The sequence below is a fragment of the Lycorma delicatula genome, chromosome 1 (assembly GCF_047948215.1).
Source record: "Lycorma delicatula isolate Av1 chromosome 1, ASM4794821v1, whole genome shotgun sequence".
NCBI lineage: Eukaryota > Metazoa > Arthropoda > Insecta > Hemiptera > Fulgoridae > Lycorma > Lycorma delicatula.
Genome location: NC_134455.1, coordinates 314,343,666 through 314,369,952, shown reverse-complemented (window position 1 = coordinate 314,369,952; position 26,287 = coordinate 314,343,666). Strand labels below are relative to the sequence as shown.

The 26,287-nt window shown below is 29.1% G+C and overlaps 1 protein-coding gene across 2 annotated transcripts in view; it reads left to right on the top strand.

The window, feature by feature from the left end:
- Positions 1–26,287, top strand: part of LOC142334050 (uncharacterized) — a 125,653-nt gene that overhangs the window by 47,175 nt on the left and 52,191 nt on the right. For both annotated transcript variants that reach the window (XM_075381726.1, XM_075381720.1), the window contains exons 11-16: positions 4,658–4,800; positions 5,861–6,032; positions 10,732–10,874; positions 19,046–19,205; positions 23,247–23,392; positions 25,362–25,533. In XM_075381726.1, the coding sequence (XP_075237841.1) occupies positions 4,658–4,800; positions 5,861–6,032; positions 10,732–10,874; positions 19,046–19,205; positions 23,247–23,392; positions 25,362–25,533 (936 nt within the window). The remainder of the gene's footprint in view (positions 1–4,657; positions 4,801–5,860; positions 6,033–10,731; positions 10,875–19,045; positions 19,206–23,246; positions 23,393–25,361; positions 25,534–26,287) is intronic.

The window sequence follows — 26,287 nt, the reverse complement described above, 5'->3', positions numbered from 1 at the left end:
CTGCGTATTGCGTTCAAAGCACAGCTAGCAGCTTGTTTCTCATCGTCAGTTGTGTCGTGAAAAATTGTAAACCTTCTTACGTGAGATGTCTCGTCATCAGCATCTTCCATCATGGAAGATGTGTCCAGGGCAATCATGCCTGTTTTTTTCCCCTCAGACTTGGCTCTCTTGGATTTGACAACATCTACAAACTGACATGTGTCAGCCTATCCTTCTACAGGGAGGGTCACTGTATTTGCTTTACTCATGACCCGTGTATTCCATCGTTGTGGAGAAGTTCGATCAACTGATCATCTGATAAATCGAGACTCAGTATGTCTGGTTCCACGGGAACAAACTTGTATTCAGTTTGAGTGGCTTGTGTAGCAGTCTGTACAACAGTGGTCTCTTCCTGCAGCTGCTTGAGAGCAGTGTAAATGCTTCTAAGCTCTCTTTCGTGTTCATGCATATATGTGAGTATAGCCTTGCTGAAATGCTGTTTATGCCGTATCATTGTCTGACCTAGCCTATTAGTTATTTCCTTCAAACTATTGGAGTGTATTTCCTCCTCTGAAGACGACTGTCTGATTCGTTTTTTTCCTTTCTGGTCAGTATCTTTACGTGGTGGAAGTCCATTCACTCCCTGTCCACTCGGGCCGCTCTGCTCCATTATGTCAGCAATAAATGAAAGCTAGCCGCGTCTAAATAATCGAAATGGGATCAGTTCCCAATTCCTAGTAAATTGATACTCCACAAGTGATATTCTGCAGGAATCCAAAAAAGTAAAAAAGGGGGGTTTAATAAAGGGGACAAGGAAAATTGGGCCCCGGATCCTGAAAACAGGGTCTGAGGTGGTCAAAAGGAAGAGGGATTAAAAAAAGGGGGGTCAAAAAAATTCCCCTTTCACTATTATGAATAACTTATATAAAATTATTACAAGTCCTTGTTTACAACACGTTATCTTGCGAGACCAGACCTGTCTTTTAACTTAGAAAATTTTATTATAAAATTCTCAAAAAATTGTCCACATTAATTATCTTATGTCTATACAATAGTAAATACAATATTTACCTGTAATGGACAACGCCCTTTTACACACTTGTTCGAAAAAATAAACACCAATTTCACTTTTCATTACAGAAAAATCGAAATATTTCATGTGTCCATGATCCAAATCGCATAAAATTTTCCAGTAATATCCGTAAGCCCTTAATCTTAGATCCAGCCAAAAATCAAGAAGAAAATCCGTAAAAAATCAATCCGAAACTTAGTAAAACACAGGAGCAATCAATAGACTACCTACCACTCGCATTGAGCATCCACGCTTAACTCTAGTTTTATCCAACTTGCTAATAATCAAGTGAATTATTAGTGTCTCAATGTTCAGTAGTGGGTTGACCTAATGTATGAAGGGCACACACATGTTTTTGTGCATAGTCAGTTAATTTTCTCAAATTAGAACTACACTCGTTGTCTAATTTATTTAAATTGAAATGGCTGAAACATGTTTGTTGATTAAATACCTTTTGTTTTGAAACCTCTCCACTAAGAGGTCCCAAGCAATTTTATAATTTTCGGATGACCTTTCTAATGATTGTAAGATACTGGCGGCACTGTCCCATAAAGACAATTTGAGATAGTGAAATTTCTGACAATTAGACAGATTTGGATTGTCATGATTAATGATATAAAACTGTCATGGAATGATGACCATTCGTCATATTCTCCTGAATATTTGGGCAGCTTGTTAAGGAAAGCTGGTAAGGAAAAGCAGGGATGAGCCCAACTTAACTCCTTATTTTCATCGGTTGTTTCATGATTTACACTGATAGTGTCAGAATTACTGAGCTGTTGAATTTTAATTTGGGCTTGCATAGTTAATTGATTGAATGTTTCTTCAAATTGAATCCAATCATCATCATGGCTTTCAGAATTGTCTAAAATGTCGATTACGATTTGAATTTTTTCGAAATCCAATAACAGTTCTTGAAATTTAACTAACCTGAATTTAAGCTGAGTAACATCATCTGATTTATTTAAGTAACTATTGAATCTCATCATTTGTCTCTTAACCTTGTTTTTTTTTAATTAAAAGCCTTATCTGAATCCTCCATTTTTAAATTAATAATAATAAAGGCATGTTTATTCACAAATAGTCATATTATATGATAGGCGTAATAATAATATTTAAAACAGCACAAGTTTAATGACTGAATAGAAGCACGCACATTGTTTGGCACTAATAGCGGACTGTAACACTATTTTGTTTTTTAATTTGAATTTAATAGGCTGGTTCCTACCGGATGTTGGGGTACAAAATGATAAGACTCCTTGATTAACAAATTGAGTGACATTTAATGACCAAAAAATATGAATTTACTGAACACAATGAATTTGATTGTAATTATATTAAATGGATTATACACTTGCACACACACACACAGCTCATGAATTCAACACTGCCCTTGTCTGCAACGCTCACTAACTCACTTCCAATCCACACCGACCTGCCCTATCTCCCCACTCCAGCACTCTTTCTCCCACTCCACACTAACATGCAATCACACTAACATACACATTCAAACACATACGCCCCAACATACCGCCCACCTTGAAGGCCGTGCCCTTCGACACACAACACACAAAATGAACACAACAAATAATAATAACATAATACAGATAAGATTCAAATAATTGTTTGTAATATTCTGGAATGGTAAAAGTTTGTATGTATGCCACTTAAAGCTTAACACTATGCCTTATACATATACAAATCATATACATATACATATACAAACTGTTAATGCATTATATCTTCAAGTTCATTCAATTTCAGATTACACTGATTTGACTATAACATTAGCATGGATTAAAGCTCAACTCTTCTCATTGGACAACATTTGTTACTAACAGGGTATCTAAGATACAAACTAACACGACAGTTCGAGGAAGCATTTGAAGAGTCAAAACAATCCTGCTGACTATTTGTCAAGATGCTTAATGCCAGATGAGATTAAAAAGTTGGACTTGTATTGGAAGGGATCTTCATTTTTGTATATCACAGGAATCTCCAGAAGAGTCAGTTAGTCTACCAATTGGCGATCAAACTCCAGGGCGTCATTGTATATTGTTATCATGTGTTACAGCTGAAAACCAAATGATCAATTTAAATAATTTTTCTAGTTTTACAAGGGTTTAATGTGTAATGAGTTACTGTTTATGCTTTATTAATAACTCTCAAGCACAAAATTCGTGTCTTCGTGGTCCATTATCAACTTCAATTAGCAGAGCATACTTTGTTGAAGATTGTGTAAAAGGAATCGTTTCCAAGTGAGGTTAACGATTTGCAGCTAGGAAAACCACTAACCAAATCCAGCAAACTCATTTCTCTAAGTCCATTCTTAGACAAAAACAATGTAATACGAGTTGGTGGAAGATTTCAGAATTCAGATTTAACTCCAGATCAACTTCACCCCATCGTCTTACCAAAGAGTCATACATTTACTAATTTGATTGCCAGACATTTTCTCATCAAAACGCTTCATGCAGGGCTACAGTTATTATTAAATATTATTTGTCAAAAATATTGGCTAATAGTTTAGCTAGTAAAATATTTTGTCAATACATCACATGCTTCAAGGAAAATCCAAAACTTCAAAAATTATGGGTGATTTACCAAGATCAAGAGTTCAAACACCACCTTGCTATTTCTATACCACGACTGTAGACTATTGTGGTCTATTTCATGTTACATAAACTAAATGAAGAGGAGCTACACCAGTGAAATGTTATATGGCACTTTTCATTTGCTTTGCAAAAATTGTGGCACATCAGTTAACATCATCCATTAAGTATTAAAAGATACACTATTAAAGTTATAAAATATTCATTCTTTAAAACGAATTTCGTTACAGGATTTGAAATATCTAGCTATATTTATCTTAAGTTCTATATGTTATTTTTAAAAAAATACTTTTTTGAAGTATTCAACCATAATTTTGTTATATTCTCCAATATATTTTTCAAATCAGAAAATAATTATTTTTTATTAGACTAATGATACTATTAAAGGTTGTAAATTTATTAAAAAAATATTAAAAACATCATATATGATGTAAGTCAAAAAACAAAAATCTTGTTTAGAATGAATTTGGTTCGGTTTTGTTCTAAAACTTGATCCACGGCTACCAGGTCAGTAACCACGACAGAAAGAAAATACATTAAGAAAAAAAATTTGTTTTTGAATTTTTTTGTAAAACTTTTCTCTTAAAGTATAACTACTATAACTTCTTTTTGTAAGTTTTTTTGAGGTATCACTGCTGCATGAATAGATGCTAACAGTATACAATATGCTAGCTACATTCAACATTGTTGAACTTAAGTAATCTATGAGAACCAGTTTATTGAATATGGGTTTAGCTACTGGTACACCTTAGTTTAAACACTTCAATTTCCAGATGTTACTGTCTAAGCTTTAATGCAGAACTATTAAATGTAAGGTGGTAGTTAGACCAGATTACCATCACCTAAATCCCTGATAAAAAAGTAGGGCAAAAAATAGGTCATTTTTTGCATTTATAAAATTATTAAATAATTATAACTATTTATTTTCTATTCTTACTTCAATGTGAAAAAAATTATAATGGAAACTTTTTATTTTTATTTTTTTCATTTTTAGATCTGAATGCTTCTGTGATAATTTATTACCATCATTTAAGCAGAGAGCTGAAGAATCAGACTGCAATAAGCCATGTCCTGGCAACAGAAATGATAAATGTGGAGGAGACTGGAGACTGAGTGTTTACAAAACTGGATTGCAGGGTACAGATTATAATTAAAATTAGTTATCTTATCAGAAACTTTTACATTAAAATCAAATCTATTTACCACATACTTTACCAAAAAAATGAATTCAGTCATTACCATTCTTTTGATTAGATAAAAAACTGATTATTTCTGTACTATAGATTTGTTCCTGTAATTCTGTATCCAACATTTTTTAAAGATAGGTCATTTCTCATTAAATTTCTTTAAATCTGTCTGTAGATTTGTTTAATTTCAGGAATTGTTTCACCTGAAATATAACAATAATTATATGAAGCTCATTTCCATACGGCCAAACATTGAATTGCTAGGGTTATGAATCCCACATTTACACCTTAGAGGTTGTTAACCTTTTCTTTTTCTTTTTAGTTTCTGGAACTACCTTTTTTTTGTTTGTTTAACAAAAAATGGGACCACCATTAGATATTACTTCAGAGGATTAGATGAATGATTTGTAGCGTGTGTGAAAATGTCGTGCCTGACCAGGATTTGAACCTTGATCCTGGGACCTTTGGATCAAAGACCGAGACGCTACCACTTGCGCCACGGAGGCTGGCAGGGGATGTTAACCTAGTTAATATTTACTTACTTTTCTACTAAACAATTTTAAGAAAAAGTATTTGAAATATGATATGTTTTCACATTACTGCATACAAGCTTCTTTATAAGCTTCTGTGGATTCATCAATAAATAAATATGCATGCAATATACAAGACAATATATATAGATCAATAAACCAGTTGTACTATGGTCTACATTCAAAGTTAAGAAACGCTGGAGAAAAACTTCTCTTATTCCTTGACCTACCATTCAAACTCACATTTTAAATTCTAAAATTAAAATAATATCTTATTATTTTTTTAAGGGGAATTGTAACATTTACAAGTTACTTCATATAAATTAGATTTTTACATATCTTATTACCTTTTAGAGTAAACTGTATGGTAAAGAATTTGTTTAATCAAAATATAATCTAAATCTTGTTTTTGTTAAACATTCTTCTGACATGTAAAGTTGTTTATTTCTTTGTGTAAATCGTACCTATTTTGCATTTCAGAAGCAAATAGCAACCATGAGGAATTGGAATATGTTGGTTGTTTCATAGATGATAATCCAGAAAATCGATTTTTAAATGGCCATCATGAAGATTTTCATAATGTTCTTACTCCTCACTTCTGTGTCGGACTTTGTTACCGACTTGGCTTCTTATATGCAGGACTGCAATATAAGTAAGTGTAAAGAAATTTAGTGGAATAATAACTGATGATGAGCAAATTGGTACTGCTGGAAAAATAAAAGTTATAATTAAAATTCCGGCAATGGACCACTTTTGACAATTTTATTGCAAGATATTGAAAATGTAGATCTTCTAAACTGTTGATCATCTGACATTTTTTTGCAATGTTAGTTAAACAAACTATCTTGAACAGAAAAAATCTCCACTTAATAATTTTATATTCTGACTGATTAATTGGTATTTGGCCATTATGTTATAGAGTTTTATAATATTTTATAGTGTTTAATCTGGTTTTACTGGATGTCTTATTTTTACTAATATTCCAAAAACTCATTAACAAAGCAAAACAAAACATTCATCTCATAAAAATAAGGATAAAAGGGCATTTTGTAAAAAAAAACATTCATCAAAGAAGTTGTATTGATCTAGTAAGCACCTTTTTCATAACATGTTCTGTACTAATCTATTGGAAATTATATATTATTTCAGTTGTACCTCTAGTACTCTGTAAATTTTCAATGAAAAGAGATTTAACTTTCTTCACTGTGAATCCCTTTGGGAATTTAAAACATAGTAATAGAATAATAATCTAAATAAAAAGACAACTGAAAGAGAAAAAATGCACAACTGCAGTATTGTGAGAATTGTATCTAAAATATCAAACATTACACATTTGTATTAAATATCAAACATCAAATTTACAATCAACCACCCTATACCCATGAGTTAGTTCCCAGAGATTATTTCCTTTTTCTTTACCTTTAACAGCGGCTTGCATCAAAAAGGTTTGATGATGAAGACAATTTGAAAGATGGTGTTACTGCATGGTTTAAGTCACTGCTGGACTAATATTTTGAAGAGTGCATGAAGAAGCTATGAAAAATTGTTGAAGTTGAAGGTAGCTGCATAGAAAACTAGTAAGTTAACGAGTTTTTAGGCATAAGTTAGTTCATATTTTTCAGTTTTATTTTTATTTCAAAACAGAGCTTACTTTAAATACACCCCATCATGTTGTAAATCATAAGATAAAAAATTGTAGTTATGGCTCATCTTTGGAGAGTAAAAAGTCTAAATATATGCTCTTGGCAGCAGAACCTCAAATATGAACTCAAAGGTCAAATGACTTTGAATCAAAGCATAGCAAAGCAACATTCAAAAAATTAAGTCAATCAAAAAAGAAAAACTGAAAAATAAAATACATATTATGTTAGAAGAAAGCCTTTACTAGAACAGAAGATAGCCTTTACTAGAACATAGGCTACTTATGTTCTAGCATTAGAACATAGGCTACTATGTTCTAGCCTTTATCTAGAACATAGATAACCTTTACAATTAATTCTTTCAAAAAATGATTGAATATAGGGTACAGTATAACATAAATTAATTGTTAAAAGATTGCTACAAAATAATAAGAAAATAAGAAACCAACCCAGTACAGAGATTACTAATACAAATATATGAAGTAATCTGCTTTACAACTGAATGTGATAATAACACCAGTCAACATGATTTTTATATCATGAGTACAAATAGGTGTACTTAATGCAGTTTTTTAACCTATTTCTAAATATGTATTTCGAATTTCTCCATCACCAATAGATTTTTGTTATTTTAATTTTTTTTAATGTTTAAAAACTTTTTTTGTCAATTTGTCCATTGTCAAATAAAAGCTCCTGGAGCATTGCAAATGTGATGGAACCAAATGAGCTAACTCATGTCTTGTGCAGGTTCAGACATGTATAAACGTGATCTAGTGTAACACACATTCATCAGAACGCCAGTTGTGAGATAGCAGTGAACCAGTAAACATGTCATTTTAATTGCATTGTGTGTCTGAATTATTGTGTATTACATATTTACAAATTTCTTTCTTTTAATTAGTCGTTAGTTACAAAATGCCTAGTTTGTTTAAATCATCCTAAAAATTATTGTTATGTATGTGGTGAAGTCATGCTCAAGTCCCAAAGGCAACACTTACTCCATTAGTAAAAATGTGTTATGAACTTTATTTTGGGTATAAAGTTGGGGACAAAACAAGGGCATGGGCCCCAGATATCTGTTATTTATCATGTTCTAGGCTTCTTACTGCATGGAAAAATGGCAATGCTATCCCTATGATTTTGAGGGAACTCAAAGATCATTTTTTGACTTATTTCTGCTTAACAAATATTAATGGGATTGGGTCAAAATCAAAACATACACTGGTATACCCTAAGTTGTAATCTGCAATGAGACCAGTTCCACATTGCGAAGAATTGTCCATACCAAAGCCTTCAGAACATGTGACATTAGATGAAGAGAGCTCATTGTCTGATGGAAGTAAGGAAGAAAAAGAAACAGATTGTGGTGATACAACTTTTGAACAAAGCAGTTCATCTGAGTCTCATTTACTGACTCAAGAAAATCTTGACAATCTCATACGAGATTATACAAAAAAGTCTGAAATGCTTGCTTCCTTGCTAAAAGAATGGAATCTTCATAAAGTAATTGTTCTGAATTTAAAGAATATTTTTCTGAAGAAAATGGCTTAATGTTTTGTAATGACTTTCTTCTCTTAGGGAGACACTTTGTTATGAACATAACCAAACAGAAAGGCACTTGTTCACCGATTCCTCAAAAGTTAGTTGAAAAGCTGTGCTTCTGCATAATGACAATAAATTGCAAACAGAAGTTTCTTGAAATTAGTGATGCAAAAATTAAAGAATGAATATTTGTGGGTCCACAAATATGATCATTAATGCATGATGAAAAGTTTGAAGAACTATTGAATCCATTGGAGAAAGCAGCTTGGCAAGCATTAAAAATGTTACTCAGATTTGTTTGGGAAATTGAAAGGCGGAAAATTACCATGATATTTTCCATGATCTTATAAAAATTTGGGTTGTAACATGTCCTTTTTCTTTTTTCCTGTTTAGCCACCGGTAACTACCATTTAGATAATTCTTCAGAGGATGAATGAGGATGATATGTATGAGTGTAAATGAAGTGTAGTCTTGCACATTCTCAGTTCGACCATTCCTGAGATGTGTGGTTAATTGAAACCCAACCACCAAAGAACACCGGTATCCTCAATCTAGTATTCTAATCCATGTAAAAGTTTTTTACTAGGACTTGAACGCTGTAACTATCGACTTCCAAATCAGCTGATTTGGGAAGACGCGTTAACCCCTAGACCAACCCGGTGGGTATTGTAACATGTCCTTAAGGTACACTTACTGCACACACACCTAAATTTCTTCACAGAAAGTCTTGGTGCTGTGAGTAATGATTACAGGGGATACTTTCATCAGGAGATTTCAGCTATGGAAAAGAGGTATCAAGGTAAATGGAATCCTAATATGCTGGCCAATTATTGTTGGACCATCAAGAGGGATGCTTTACAGGCAAAATATAGCAGACAATAGTAATTTCTTACTCTCTACATGAGTCAAATGTCTGAATATTGTGTGACTAAGAATGCAGAAAGTATTAAAATGTTTGAAATTATAGATGCCTGTCTCTCGGAAATCTTCTGTGATGGGAAAAACCATTATCATATTTGAATTCAAGAGAAAAAATACTATCAGAATAACATATTTCTTCCTGAGACAAAAAAAAGGTATTTTTTGTTTCCCAGTGTAATACTCACTAAATACTTAGAAATAATTAATTTTTCTATTACCAAAATAGAGATCATTTCAAATAAGCTAAATAAAAGTTCAAAAATATATTTTTATTTTTTAATTCTTCCATATATGTATTTTATATTATTAAATTTTACTCAAATAATATACTTTTTGCACTTCTGAAATTGGAGCAAAACAGTTAAGATAAATATTTGACTTTTAAAGTGCAAAAGTTAATATTTGAAGGAGTACTTATTTTTATTTTAAGCTGTACAGTTAATATTTGAAGCCAGTTCTCTAATTCTAAAGAATTATTTTTTAAAACAACATATTACATTATGATTCATGATCATATACTACAGATTTAGATATTTTTTACTTACGAGTACATTTTAATTTCCGTATAACTAACTTTTCCTCTTATAACTAACTGGTCTTGCTCAAATTTCAAACTCATGACCTTAAATGTGATCTCATCACTAATTAAATGTAATATGTAATTTAATTGTATTTAAATGTAAGATCATAACTAATTAGTCACTATGAAGAGAAATCAGTAATGTACTTAAATCGTGAGTACTATTTTTCATTCCCTCATGAATTTTAATTCATCAAATTATATAACTAATTCAGGTACATAAACGATTTACAGTATCAAATATATATAAAACAACTAAAATTATGATAAAAATCTGTGCATCATCTGTAACTGCCAATTCATGTTATTATGATTTAAAATTAACTGAAATATATTTTTTTTATAATTAATTCATTACAATTATTTTTTTTATGAATGAAAATTGTTCATTTGTCTTGATTTTTTTTTTATTTTTAAAGATTGAAACTCTACTCAATAACTTAGACAGGCTTCTGAAATGTTTTCAATATGTCAACCAAACTATTGATAAAGGTATTCCATTAGTTACAATAGTGAATCATAAAAACAGTGAAATGGGATTATAATAATACTTTTAATGTAATTTTGTACATCTCTATTAATGTTAACTACAAGACAAATATCACTTGTAATATGTTTATTTAAATCAAGATAATTTTTATTTTATTGAGTAACTGAACATTTTTCAGTATCCAGTGTTTCTGTGGAGATAGACATCCTTTTTCAGAAGTGATGGTTGATGACTCACAGTGTTCTAAGACATGTCCTGGTGACAAATCAAAAAAGTGCGGAGGTGACTGGAGGCTTAGTATTTACTCAACTTCAATTTCTGGTAAAAAAATCTAATATTATTTGAATCTGATCTCGGAAGTGTTTGTACTTCAACAAATTAGTTCATATCATTTATATTCTCGGTTATTAAGAAACATTTGTTTTTATCCTGGTCTTCTTTATTTTAGTTATCTGTGTTTTTTTTATAAATTTGTGTATAGTTTTAGATCCACATTTGTCCTCTCAGAAGTTTAGTAATATTAAGACCAGACCCTTAATGTCTATTTTAAATTTCTTTATTATTCTATCTGTGGTTACTTTATAAACAGTAAGGAAAATTTCCTACTGTCAGCCTTATTCTTAAACTGAAGTAATCTTACATTTTTTTTTTTTACATAAGTGTTGTTTTCATATCACATTTGTACCTATCTATCCTCTCAAGACATTTAACAGTGTGAATGCAAAAATTGTTATGTTTTATATATAAAAATAAGAATAATAAATTGTAACTGTTTTATTAATATAAAACAGTTACATGGTTACAGAGTCATGGTTTATTTTACCATGAAAATAACCAACATTTTTTCTAACTATAAATGATGCTAAAATGAAAACTTATTATACCTTCAATAACTGTATTAATCTTATACATACAAAATGAAAAGCAATACAGACAGAATACATCATTGTCTCACTCTTTTCTAAATCAGAGCTCGCTTTTCTTCACATTCAATTTTTATACCTATTACCACATCCTTGTGTAGAAAGTAAACCTCTTCTTACCCTATATTTAAATCAAATTTTTCTTAAAAATATACGGTTTTAAAATATATTTATTTTAAAATATATTAACGGTTTTACGTTGGAAAACAAGGTTATGTTCCAAAACATTTTTTTTTAAATTTACTTAAAATCTAAAACTAGGTGTTTATTTCAGACTGTTAAACAGTCGTCATCAGACACTGAGAAAATTGTTTATATTGTATGTGTTCACGGCTCGATCATCGTACTGAAAGATTGACAATTTAAAATGTTTATACAATTACAATTTATTTGTTTAAGAACATAAATTTAAAAAAAAACATTAATAACAATGACAATAAGCATAATAAATGACAATAAAAAACAACTCACAATAATAATCAGGATAATAACATTGGCAAATACTAATAATAATAAACATAGTAACCACAGCTAAAACAATAATAATAATAACAGACAGTGATTACATATTAAACAGAATTTAAAGTAATCATCAGGATTTATTCCCAGAATTACTTAATATTATTACTTAATAATTATTTATTCCCAGAATAAAGTAATTCCAGAATTCAGTCCCATTGACAAAAGACATTAGCATGACCGATAGTCTTATCGCTTTTAACTACTAGTCTTGTGTTAACAACAGCAGTACAATAGATAAGACAAGCATCAAATTCTTTTATTGCAAATACCTTTGCTGTTCACTAATAAAAGTACTGTAAAAATTTATGAATGAAATTTAGTACATTATCTCTTTCACTTATAACACAATGAACCATTACTTGTTTTCATGTACTGGAATTACTTGTCACGTCACCTTAATTGCGTCACACTTAATTCACACTAGAAATTCCTCCTCACAGAAGAATCTCTTGCAGAACTGATTTCAACTGGTCTTCCCTGGAGTATTTATACTCCTATCCTCTTTACTTGCAGATCCAGTCCCCAGTTGAGCGTGAGAAATATTGACTGAACCCTTTCATTCCCATGCATTCCTACTCTGGCACGATAACTCTTCTCATGGAACAACATCTGTTTAGGTGTGTCAGTGACAGTATTACAAAAGACATTGTTAAATGGACATGTTACCTTTACTAGAAGGGTTTCTTTTAGCCCCTTTCTGAATTTCTCCCATTATTATATTTTCTACTACTTTCTTCTTAATTAGTAGGAATCTGATAATCAGATTGTTGTAATGGTCTTGTTACAATATAATAAAATATGTAAATAAAGAAGAAAAAGTAATAATAAACATTTACTGAGAAATAAAAACTACTTAACGGTTAAATAGTTTTAACGGTGTATTTGTTTGGATAAGAGTAAAAACTACAAAAAACAGTTGTTATTTTTGACAGATCAATATTATCAGATCTAAGACTAATACCTTGTTCTACAAAATAAAAAACTTTGAAAACGCCCCCTTTTGAAATTTCAAAATGGCGGCCATCTTAATATTCTTAATATTTAATCTTCAATAACTTTGTAATTATTTATTTGATCAAATTTTTACTTTTAGAAAATCTATTAAGCATTTTATTTTGAACAAAATGACACCTCATTTGTAAAAATCCATTGACAAACAATCGAGTTTTTGCTGACAATTAACCTGGCAGTATGCTTTTGCACCATAATGCAAGGTGATAATTTATAATTTTATTATTATTATTTCTTATTAATAAGTTTTATTATAATTAGTGGAGGAAATAAAACTGGCAAACTATTAACAGCTTGTATTAATGTGCGCAAGTGTACTGCCCAGTTAACTGTCAACCATCGGGTTGGTTTACTGGTGAACGTGTCTTCTCAAATCAGCTGTTTGAAAGTCAAGAGTTCCAGCGTTCAAGTCCTAATAAAGGTAGATGCTTTTATACGTATTTCCCTATTAGATTGTGGATACCAGTGTTCTTTGGTTGTTGGGTTTCAATTAACCACACATCTCAGGAATGGTCGAACTGAGACTGTACAAGACAAACGACTTCATTTACAATCACACTGACTTCATTTACAATCATACATATCATTCTCTGAAGTAATACCTGAACAGTAATTCCCAAGGGCTAAACAGGAAAAAGGAAGGGTTAATTGTCAGCAATAATTTGATTGTTTGTCAATGGATTTTTACAGTTTGTCAATGGATTTTGTTTAAAAACAAATCTCGTTTTTGCATTGTGATTGTTATTCTTATAACACTTAAAAAAACATTACAGTTATTCTAATAACACTTAAAACATTTAATAAATCTTTAAAAAATTCTTGTTTCATGATGTTTTCGGTATTATTTATGAGTAATTTTTTTATTTATTTATTCTTTTTACACTTATTTAATTTATTTACTTACTTTATTACAGACCTAAATAATTTTTTCTCAGCATCTACTGATGATTGTTCAACAATCAAAATCCCACCTAATTCTAGATCTTAAGTAACATTTTTGAAAATGGTTTTTTATCATATCTTGTTTTTCAACTTATTTCAACGATCATTTTGCACAGCTCTTTATTTGTAGCCATACCATATTACCATGTATTTTCCTTAGATCAACAAATGCCATGATGATTTAGCTTTATTTTTCTCAAAAAGCTTTTGATCTCTAAAATTAGTCTGAGGATCAGAATTGCTCCTTGTGCCCATCCTCTTTCTGAAACTCAGCTGATCTTCATCTACATACATATGTTCATACTGAATGTCTGTAATCTATACTCGTGAATATTTTTTAATGAATGTGACATTAAATGATGATATATAAATATATCTGCTTCTGCATTTTTATTATGGAACCAATTAAAACTCTTGAGAATACCCCTGTGTCATGACTGCATAAAGCTTATTAGCTTATTCTTCTCCCAATTAAAAATAATTCAGATAGTATATTATTATGTAATACCAGTATGGCAGCAACACTTAGACGGCCATGTAAGGGAAACTGGTTCAGAGCACTGGAACTAGCACTGGTTGGCTTCATGATCCAGGGTATCAATTCATTGTGATCTATGGAATTAGTATTTTATCCTTATCTGCTATTTTATCAGTATTTAATAACACGTTTGCAATTCTACATGATAATTTGCACACATATCTACATGGAAGAATGCTAGAATTTTAAATTTATCAAGTATGCTTGGACTATTACAGAGTATATTATGTGATGATAACACAACAGTTCAGGTCCTGGATAAATTGTATACTGCACTTCATACAGCACGATGAATTAACAAGAACTGGAATATCTCTGAAAGTTCCATTCCAGAAAATAAAAGGTATGAAGTAAGATAAAATACCAATTCTCAGACCTGTATTCAAAGAACAGGTTTCCTTAAAACACCATAGTTAATCAACACTAGTTTAGTCTCACTATATATTATATATATTGAACAGACAGTGCATGAATTTTTACAATTTATGAAAGAAGTCTATTTTAAACATACCTTATCTTATTATTTTTTAGTATTTGGATTCAAATGGCAGATTCAAGTAATTACTGTTTATGAGTGATTTTTTTTCATAGAGTGAGTCACTCACCACCTGTAGGTATGTGAGTGTGTAGTTCATGCACATAAGATACACTCATCACATATTTATATTTTGTGCTAACAATTTATTTGATTCAGTAAGCTTTCAGTATTACTATAGAATTTAAGCAAAATGAAGAATAGTGTAATCTGTTTTATCAAACTTCAGTTTACAGCAGCCACCATTGTGAAGGATAAATAGGTGCATTGTTTATTTAATTAAATAAGCTGTGAATCATGAATAATAATAAGTAATAATGGCACATTCAAAAGATTTCTGTCAGTTTTGTGATGCAGTTCAATAATACCATGGTGATGCAGTTCACCAAATACCATATGGATTTCTTAGTCAAGCATAGAACCTCTCAGATTCACCAGTCTCCTTTTTTCCATTTATGGCTTCTTGTGATTTCTGATCGTTTCCCAAAACTATAGACGATGCTTGAAGCTTTCTGGTTTGAAATGCCAGAGATGACTTAAAGAAAAATATTCACAACAGAAGAGGATTGCAAAAATGTTTCCAGCGATGGAAGAACCAGTAGGTTAAGGGGTCAAGGGCATCATAAGGAGACTGCTTTAGAAGAGTTTAGAATTGGGAGCCAATAAGTAGACTATCTCTTTCCCTGGCTTACAGTCAGATATTGTTTGAACAGACCACATATACTGGAGCAAATGATCACAAAATTAGAGTACTTTAAAAACAATACATATCTACACATATTGAACTCATTTGTGAAGACATAATTTAGTCATTTTAATAGTTTCCAGACATCCCAACTGACTGTAATTTCCTTATTAACAACATACAATTCATCCACTATCAGATCACTATCAGATCCTTGCTCAACGCTCAACTATGGAACCTAACAATATCATCGCTACCTTAGCTACTTAATGGCATTAAATTATATCAAATTATTTATCTCCACTTTGAATAAAAGTTAGACATATGAGACCCATAAACTCTATTTCTCCTGCTCTCTTGACCAACTGTGATGAAAATTAAACGGCATCACTACCCCGTAAATAGAAATCATCATACCAAATTTCACGTAAATTGGTCCATCTAATCTTTAAATTTCACTCAAAAAACAAGCCAATGTACATATGTTTTTCAGTGCTAAAATTATGATTTTTGGTCAGAGGGGGCCAAAAAACATCAAGATCTGCAAAAACCCTGACATGCATATGTCTGATTAGAATAACGTAGTGTACAATAACGGAAAAGTAAAATTGTTATTAAACCTGCTCAAAATTAATTTAAATATCAGAATATCCTTGAAAATTTGGTTCATTTTCCCTCAACATTTAATTTATAACCTTTGTTTTCAGCAATTTTTTAAAATTATAAAACTTTTTACATTTATGAAAAGAGAATGCATTTTCTTTATTTCAACAAATTTACAAAAAAATTGTTGACAGTATGATTATTTATCAGCGATCAGAGTGGTTGTTATTCTTGCACTATGATTTTAACTAATGTTATTTATGGTGATTTTTTATATATGTCTCATAAGACACATATTTAGAATTTGGTAATTTATCTTAGATCTAACTGAAATGGCCTTTCCATTTTCTGTCTTAGTGTAATGTAACGTTTATATTTAATGTGACATTTTTATTTCATTTCATTTAAGTCCTTTTAGAAGTATTTCTTTACATATAAGTACAATATCTAAGTTTTTATTAATGTTGTGGTACTTCAGATTTTTTTATCACATCAGACATGATTGTGTGCCTCCAGTTTAATGAGGAAAGTGACATGAATACATCTCAGGAAAATAAATCTAGAAATGCCAAACCTCTTTTTCTGAGATGGATTATCAAATTTATGTTATAAAATTTATGTTTTTATGTCTTCATATCTGTGTTTGTAATTACATCCTACTTGCCCAATGTGTAATTCTGAATGGTTTTGTTTATGTATTGTATTTGTTGTTTATGATTGTGTTTTATATGTCTCATAAAACATAATGACTCAATTATCGTGTTTACATGTGTTCTTTTTTAGTTCTTAAAGTTAATTTTTTCTGAATCTTAAGATTTTTTCTACAGTATTTGTTTACATTCATTAGTATTTTATTTCTTTATTTTGTCATTATTGAAGAAGAAAAACTCGCTAATGCATGTAACTTCTAGATTGTAGGTAAATATAAATTTATAGCATTTAAGTCTCAGAGTGGAATAGAACACAGAAAGTTCCTAATTTTACTGACAGACTGGTCTTGTAGCAAGTTGTACAATAATCTCTTATGCAGCATGCAGAAGGTGGTTAGTTCCCTCTTATGATTGTGTGAAATAGAATTCTGGAGTAAATGAATGTCAAACATTTTTAAGGACTCATAGATAAACTCTGTTATGATTTGTAAACACAGAAATCAGTAAAGGCAAGTTGATGTATACTCAATTAAAGTAAATATAGTGGTAAATGTAGAGTGTATTAAAATGATAACTACTGTTAGAAGTAGAACAGAGGGCATATTACAGTCACAATACAATTAACAGGCCTAAAGTTAAGGTTACATAAACAATTTAACATAAAGTTATCTTGGAGATTTCCTGAACTCGACACTATCTAAGAACAGACATTCTAGTAAAAATAGAATGGAAAGAGTAACAGAAGGGCAAGAAATGTTGTAATTATGTATCTAAAACAAGAATAAGGATGAATTATATCATTTCCCTGGATATTTTTAACGCATTGAATAGAAAATCCAGTACAGTGATATTCTAGTGTGATATTTTATTAAAAAGTATTCAGAGATTTCTCTTTAAACCTTTCTTATGAAGGTGAAGCTGGGAAAATTGGTTTATTTCCCAGTCTTCTAGTTTTCTAGTTTCTATTCTAAAAGTAGTGAAGACATCTTACAAGGGCTTCTTGAAAGACAAAACCTTAACAACAAAAAGTTATTCATACATATAAGTAGATCGTAGATTGCATCTTACTGTACTTAAATATTGCTTATTGCTTGTATGAAGATTAAATATTGCTTCTTGAGCTTAATGAAGAAATCAAAAAAGGGGGTTTTAAATCAGAAATTACCCATGTGAAAAGGAGTACTAAAGCTAGAAAAAACATAGAAACATCAAAAACTGGAATACTGTAGATAAGAGTGTAAGTGAAGAACTTATTAAAAGTAGAATTAGATTACTTATTTCTTAATTGCCACAAACTTAGTCATCAGAAAAAAGTTAATGTTATAAGTTGTTCTTAATTTTGACTGATTTATTCCTCGACTAGGGAAGGTGATGTCTTTTTTGGTCGAGTTACTTTATTTATGCATACTTCAGTCTTTGATACGCTTAACCTACAATAGCAAATGCATTGAAAAGATATCTCAACATGCATTTTTTTATTAATATTCCAGCATCAGAGGAGATATATTTTTTAATTTTAGCATTTTTTAGTCAAGTTAAATTTTAGTAAATCAAAATTCATCCGATCTATTGTTGTTGACTTAAACAATGTGCTTTTAACTTTATTTACTGTCTATATACTACAAAAATCCTTGTTTGCTAACCTGTTTAGTCTGCTGCATGTAAATCTAAAGTTATCAATCAATTTTTTCTGACATTTGAGACATTTTGATGGTCTGTGTTAAATGCTGGTTAGATTGTTATGATTACAGTAAGACTACTGAAAGCTTTTTAAATTTAATGAATTCAGAATAACCACAAAGTTTTATTATTTTGAATCTGGATTTGGGATATTTATGTTAAATTTTCAATTATAATTGCATTCATTTTGTAACTGTACCTTTTTTTAAAAAAAAAATTAACCATAAAAAAGAATCAATATTTTTACTGAGTAATTAATTTATAAGTTTCCATTAAGGTTATGAATTAAATTATCGTAATAACATTAAAACATAATTATTCAGTCTTCTGTTGCTTTAACATTTATTTGTTATTACAGAAAAGTTTACAGTTAATGACTGCTTTTTGTTTAAATATGCTGCAGACTTTCCTGCTGATGGAAAATACATTGGATGTTTCATAGACTCTGGAGAAAACAGACTTTTGACTGGAAAATCAGTTAAATTGCAAAAAACTAATACTCCAAGACGATGTTTAAATTACTGCTTAATAAATCATTTTTTATATGCTGGCCTGCAATATAAGTAAGTTTTACAATGGAATAGTTTTAAGATTTGCTTATTGCTAGGTTAAGTGCATTTTATTTATAGGATAACATAACAGTTTTTTAAATATGATTTTTCTGCAAACATCACCACACTTAGAACCTCAAAAAAGGAACAGTAGATTCAACATAGCTACTACTTCAAATAGTATATGCAAAAAATTGTTGTATATTTGTTGTTGTAAAATTACGAATTTGAAACAAATTTATGGTGTAATTAGAATTTAAGGTTACTATTGCAATAAATGAAAATAGAACCATAAAGAAAATGCAGTCTAGAACCAGAAGTAAATAGTAAATGCAGCACTCACAAATCACAGCATTTCTAATGCATTTTGAAAATTAAGTAAATTTTTTGATTGTTTTGATAGGATTTTCTAAAATAATCACCTTAAAGAATCTGGAATACATTTATTTTTTAATCTTCTACAGTTATTTCAAAAGCTTTATGTTTCACTGGTATCATATTTAAACATAATTATGTAATTTTGTAAGCCACATAATACCATATACTTTGTTTTTGAGATGATGGTTTCGACTGTTTTGGTCATTTTGCCCTATGAGAATTGAAATTTGTAGCATATGAAAAATGCTATGCCTGACTGGGATTTGAACCCAGGACCTCCAAATGAAAGGCAGTGGCACTGTCATTCCACCATGGGATTGGCTAATATACTTTTAAAATTTATTGCCGTTTATATACAAATTATCATAATTCATAAATATTCCAATATGCCAAAAGTTAGTATCACTGGAAGACATGATATGAATATTTGGAGCTAGTAAAATACTAATTTACAATAGTTATACGATATATATCCACCACCATGAATTCAACTTTAATTTTTAACTATTTAACTCAGTCATCTGATATGAAATTTTGATGCAAACTCTTATAAGAAAAATTATGGTGTGAATCAAAATTTTCACAACTTTTATCAGTAACTGTATTGTTTTGTACCAGTTTTTTAGTTAACATTTTTGCTATAAATTCAAAGAAAATGTATAATCACTATCACAAAAATCTTATGTGGACACTATAGACTTCCTTGAACACTTATTAAATTATATACATACATTTTTAAAGTACATAAAATTTTATTTCCCTAATAACTTCTTTTTTCATACTTTTTTTATTGTTATTATTGAATTATTATTTATTGTAATTTTTTTTTACAATCATACGTTAATAATTATTAATAAATCAATATATTTAAATTTAAAAAAAAGGAAGAAAATGTTGCAATCAAAGAAAGAATAAAAAGATTTAGAGAAGGCCAAGACCAAGGAAGAAAATCTTCATCTTCTTCCCTTGGAGAAGACCAAGGAAAGAATGAAAAGATTATAGGAGATGATAATGAATATAAAGAGAGAGAAAATTTTAAGTCTCAATAACGTGTACACAAATTAAGATCAGAAGAATTACGTCAAACCAAAGAGCGATTAAATGATGGCAACAAAATACAAATAAACAATGAACAAATAAATGACGATCAATTTCGACTTAAGGAGAATATTGTCTGACAATATCAGACGAGTAATAAACTAAAAGATAAGAATTTTTTGCAGTTTATCAAAGATCGGGCACGTATGCCTCAGTGTATATGTTGTTCTTGTGAGGGTCTGTTCTTCAGTCACTCTGTAGTTAACTTTAATGTAGATAAAATTAAACAGAAATTCCAGAATAATTAAATAAAATTAAACAGAAATTAAAATAGAAAATCCAACAATAATACAATTCTAAATTATAATTTTCAATTAATATTAAATAATCAGATGTTTCACCAAATCTATTACATATACATATAATGTAATAATGCCTATTACATATACACATTTTTAAATACATAATATTTATTTCACTATAAACTTCTGATTCTTTTTCATATTTTTTTTTATTATTATTGAAAATTATTTATTGTAAAATTTTTTTACAATCACGGATTAATAATTATTAATAAATCAATATGTTTAAATTTAAAAAAAAATAAAAGAAGATGAAGTCTGATTTGAACCAATATGTCTTCTGTGTAAGATCCAAATATTTCATTAATAAAACTTTTATTTGGCTATAACTCAGGAACCAATGAAAATAAGTACCACTTATGATATATTGTTGAAAAGCACTTAATAAGGGCTTATTATTTATTATTAGTAATTATTATTTATTATTTATTATTAGTAAGAGGTGCACAACTAGATGTTACAACAGTCCTAAATCCAAAATTTGAACGTAGCGGCTAATCATTTTTGAGTTATGCGAGATACATAAGTACGTACAAATGTCATAACGAAACTAGTCAAAATGGATTCAGGGATGGTGAAAATGGATATTTCCGTTGAAATCTGAAAACCGAAATCTTTCACGATCACAATACTTCCTTTACTTTGTACAAGGAAGTAAAAAGAAAGACCAGCTTATTTATAAGTGAGAAATATTTGCATCATAACTGAATATAAAGATGTTAATATTTTTGCAATCATGCTCATATATAATGGTAACAGTATAATGGGATTAGAATAAATAATTTGAACGGATTCATTTTCAGAATTTATTATTTTATAATTTTAATGGATTTAATAGTTACACTTTAATAATAATTACAAATAATAAAATCTTGATTACTAACTATAAATAGTTTGATTTTTGTATACTGTAAGTGTTGTAATCTTTCAGAAATGGATTTGATTGAAATTTCACTTCAGTGACACAGAAATTTCTTATAGTCATCTTTAAATTTCTTTCAAAAAAGAATTTTTAGAATGTAATGGTTGGTTATTTGTAAATGGCACTGGAGTATTCTGTTAACAAGAATTTGCTCCAGATAAAACTTTAGCTCCAACAACTTTAGCTCCAGATAGAAAAAAACCAGACCTTGTCTCTAATTCTCTCTTTTAAGTGTGATATTATTTATTACAGCAAACTGCAAATTTTGGTCCTGTAGAATCTTTTATAAGCCTGCAGTTATCCATTTCCAATGTGACATTTTTTTTCCTAATGTTTTAAAGTGCCTGGCCCTGCTACTTATAACAAAGCATCATTGCTGTCACTTGTGTTTAAACAATTAATTTAAGAATAGCATTAGATTTATTAAAAATTGTTTAAACAGATATGTACAGAGTAAACTACTTTTGTTTTAGATTTGAACCAAAATTAATAATATTCTAATTATTGACAAATTTCCAGGGCTTGTCTAAAATAATATTTTTTATTTTAAAAACATTTTCTATTTACTGGCATTTTTTTTGAAAGTGGGGCACAAAAAGCAAAGAACTTGGTTCATTCAATACTAATCTCAAGTACTAAAATCACTGTAAATGTGATTTTTTAAACGCAGTTATTTACATGCACATGCAGTTGTGCAAGTAATATGGTTAAAATTAAATAGCCTGATGGAAACAATGGCTTCATATTTTAATTTCCTTTTAACAAAATAATAAAGTTAAATTGTAGATTTTAATTATGTTAATAAATAGATTTCAGAAATTTTTCTTTTTCTTGATGTACATAACTTAAAGTAGAGGAATTTAAACTAGACTTTTCACGAAATATTAGAAGTCAAAATTAAAGATTGTTTATTTGTATGGAATGTAAACTTTTGGAACACAAACAATAAAGCAATAACAAATTATAAAATATAGCTATTTATAGCCAACAGTAAGCAACCTGGTGAGGGTATTAACCAGGACTTTTAGGGTAGGCTAGGTGAAAAAGAGTGTGACAATCAATTGCTAATTGATTTTTAAAGTATTGTAATAAAGGGTGGTTGATTGTAAATGTTTAAGTGATAGATAAACCATTAATACAAATTTCTATGTACGGAATAACAAATCTGTACATCTATGATAATACTAGTTCCTAGAATGATTTAAAAAGATAATTTCACATACCACAGCTTACCACTTCAAGAACGTAAAAAATCATTTTGTATTTGATTTACATGATGATATTTTAAATCTCTTCTTAATTTACATAAATAAAAGTAGTGAAATTTATTAAAGTTTTTGTTTATATTCTTAGCTTTGAATGCTTCTGTGGAAACAAGCTACCAGAAATTGCGGCTCCAGATAATGATTGCTTTCTGGAATGTCCAGGAGATTCTTCAGAAGCCTGTGGTGGACACTGGAGATTGGCTGTGTATAGAACAGGCTATGCGTCACTGAAAGGTTATTTTGTTAAATAAATCAATTTAATTATTTGTTAATATTTTATTTTGGCAATTTTTACACTGTTTACTACAACTAAGTATTCATTGTCGCTTATCTACTAAACAGGTGATTAGATTATACTTTCTACTACAATTTTTAGCAAAGATATATGTATATATATATTTTTAAATTGTCATAAAACAATTCATGAAAATGGTAACTGCATATTCTTTTTGTCTAGTGAAATATTTCTGTAACTTATTCATTAACAAAATTTTGATCTATTTATTAAACTACCACATTAAAAACCACAATTTTCCAAATACATCATAAGTACTCAGTGGTTATGGTGTATACAGTAAATATATTTCTATAGTAATAATTACCATAAGTTTTTGCAAAGGTGATTTTTTAATATTTCTCAGAGCCGATTTATAAAATAGTTCTATTGTTAATTTTTAACTGTTAACACCACTTTTTGCAAAGAATCATACATTCACCAAATATGATAAAATAATAAGTTGAAAAATCAACAGTGGAAACAATTTTTGTTTGTTGAAAAAAATTACATAAAATCTGTATATTAATAAAGAGAAAATATGAAATTTATTTTCTATGAAAAAAAAAAATTTTGATTGCACAATTTGTTAATTTTTACAAGCCATAATTACTCATAAAATTTCATGAATATGATGAAAAGATCTTTACACTTAAAATAATATTGTTAGAATAGTACTAAAGAATAATTCTAAAAACTTATCAAATCTGAGTGGTTCAATAATGGCCTGTGAGTCTAAGAATTGCTATGAATTTTTAAAAGACTTAAGTAAACTAGTTACCACACTGGCAGAGACATAATATTTCAATACCTTAAATAGAATTGGTAAAATTCTGAAAAACTGTCAGTTCAATTATAAAAAGACAGTATACTTACAATAAAGAAAAATATAGTTTCAGTCAGGGCTGTTATTTTAATATATGCAATTTTTCTAATTTACAGAATGCTTTAGGAATACATTTTATTAGTCTACAGAGTATGTTATAATCAGTTATAAATGATTAGTAGTGAGCAGTTAGCAGTTATATGAGTTAAATATTTCTCATTATCAAATAATTTTATACATCTGTGATATACAGTTCATCGCAACCTTGGTCATTCATTAGTAGTTCAAATTTTATTTCTTCCTCTGAATTTTCAATATAACACATCTGGGTTCTTCAAATCCTCCCAAACTAATGACAAAGTTGAATTTTTTAATTTTAACTTTTTTAAAAACTTAAGAAAACGTTGCCAGAATTTCTATAAATAAAGCTTTATTATTGAATCAATGAACTGTTAGATGTTACTTAAACTAAATAATGGCATTTACTAAACTGTTTATGTGCAAAAATAATGATTTTCTCTTCCTTTATTTTTGTGTATATTTTTTATTGTGTAGTTAACTTACAATATTTTCTGGTAATTACTTAACTTTAAGTAATTACTTAACTTTACATATATTAAAATGTAAATATACATTTAATTAAATGTATATTTCTGGTTAATATTTGATGAAAAGTCTGTTTTTATAACTGTTGATTACGATTAATTTATATAATTTCCATTTACTAATGTTTATCACGGTTTTATCATATCAATACGGAAGACAAGATATTATTATTCTCTAGATTAAAATCCACACCACCAGAATTCGATGCCATGTAAGGAGATTTCTCCTACAGTAACGTTATTATTTATTTTTTATGTTATTAATCCAAATTTTCATAAAGGGGTATCAAAGGGGATGAAATTAATGGAATAAGTGGGTTAGATGTATTGCTATTTAGGCTATATTACTTGAAAATAAACAAGCATTTGAAGAATGAACAATTTTTTTGCTACCTTTGTTGAATTGTTTTACTACCTCCTTAGTATAGTATTACTTGAACAAAAATCAGTGTCTGTTTATTTATTAATAGTATAGATTAATTAATTTTTTTTTTAAAGATACTCTTGAATTTAATTGGCCTGAATACCTTGGTTGTTACAAAGATGAAGGAATTCATTCAAAAAGGTTAATGAAAGGTTACAAGCAAAATTTAAATGGAAAATTGACACCAGAGTTATGTATTGATATTTGTCGTAGCAAAGGGTTTCACTATTCAGCAACGCAGTTTAAGTAAGTTACTTAAAATAATATTTTGTAGTATTTCACAGTAAAAATTTAGTAGAGGGTTTTTATACTGTTTTATGGTGTAGTATTCAAAACATTATTAATTATTAAAGTAAATGAAAACTAGTTAACATATCATGGAAAAGAGACAAAAATAGTAAATAATTATATTTAGACATTTGACATTATCATTGTTTGTAATCCTAAAAAGGTTTTTGCCAATAACTATAGTATATGCTCTGTTCATTTTGAAGTTGAATAAATGAAAGGGCTGTTGTTACTTTTTCAACAAAATGAGTTTTAAAAGAAAAATTGCAAAATCAGAGATATATAATGTAATATCAGAATTGTTTATTAAGATTTAAATTGTGGGTTATGTATTTAGAGTGTTTTTACATTTTTTAATTCTTCTTTTGTATTCATTTATTCAATCATTCATTCATTATAGTTGCATCTACTCATTACATTATTTTGTATTCACATGAAAAATGACTAGCCAGTTATGATCCTAAAATGAATTATAAGTACAGATTGCTTATTTACAGTGTATAAAATTTTAAAATTTGTAGTAATATGATCTAACATATGTCTGTTATTTTCAAATTAATAGCTAAATCTAACGATGTTGAATAATGTGAAAAACGTTGATAGCATCTTGAACTACATGATAACCTTTTAAAATTATTAAATATTAAATGACTCACTTAAAAATTATTAGTACTTTCGGAAAGAAGGTGCTGATGATAAGTTGTAAAAGGTC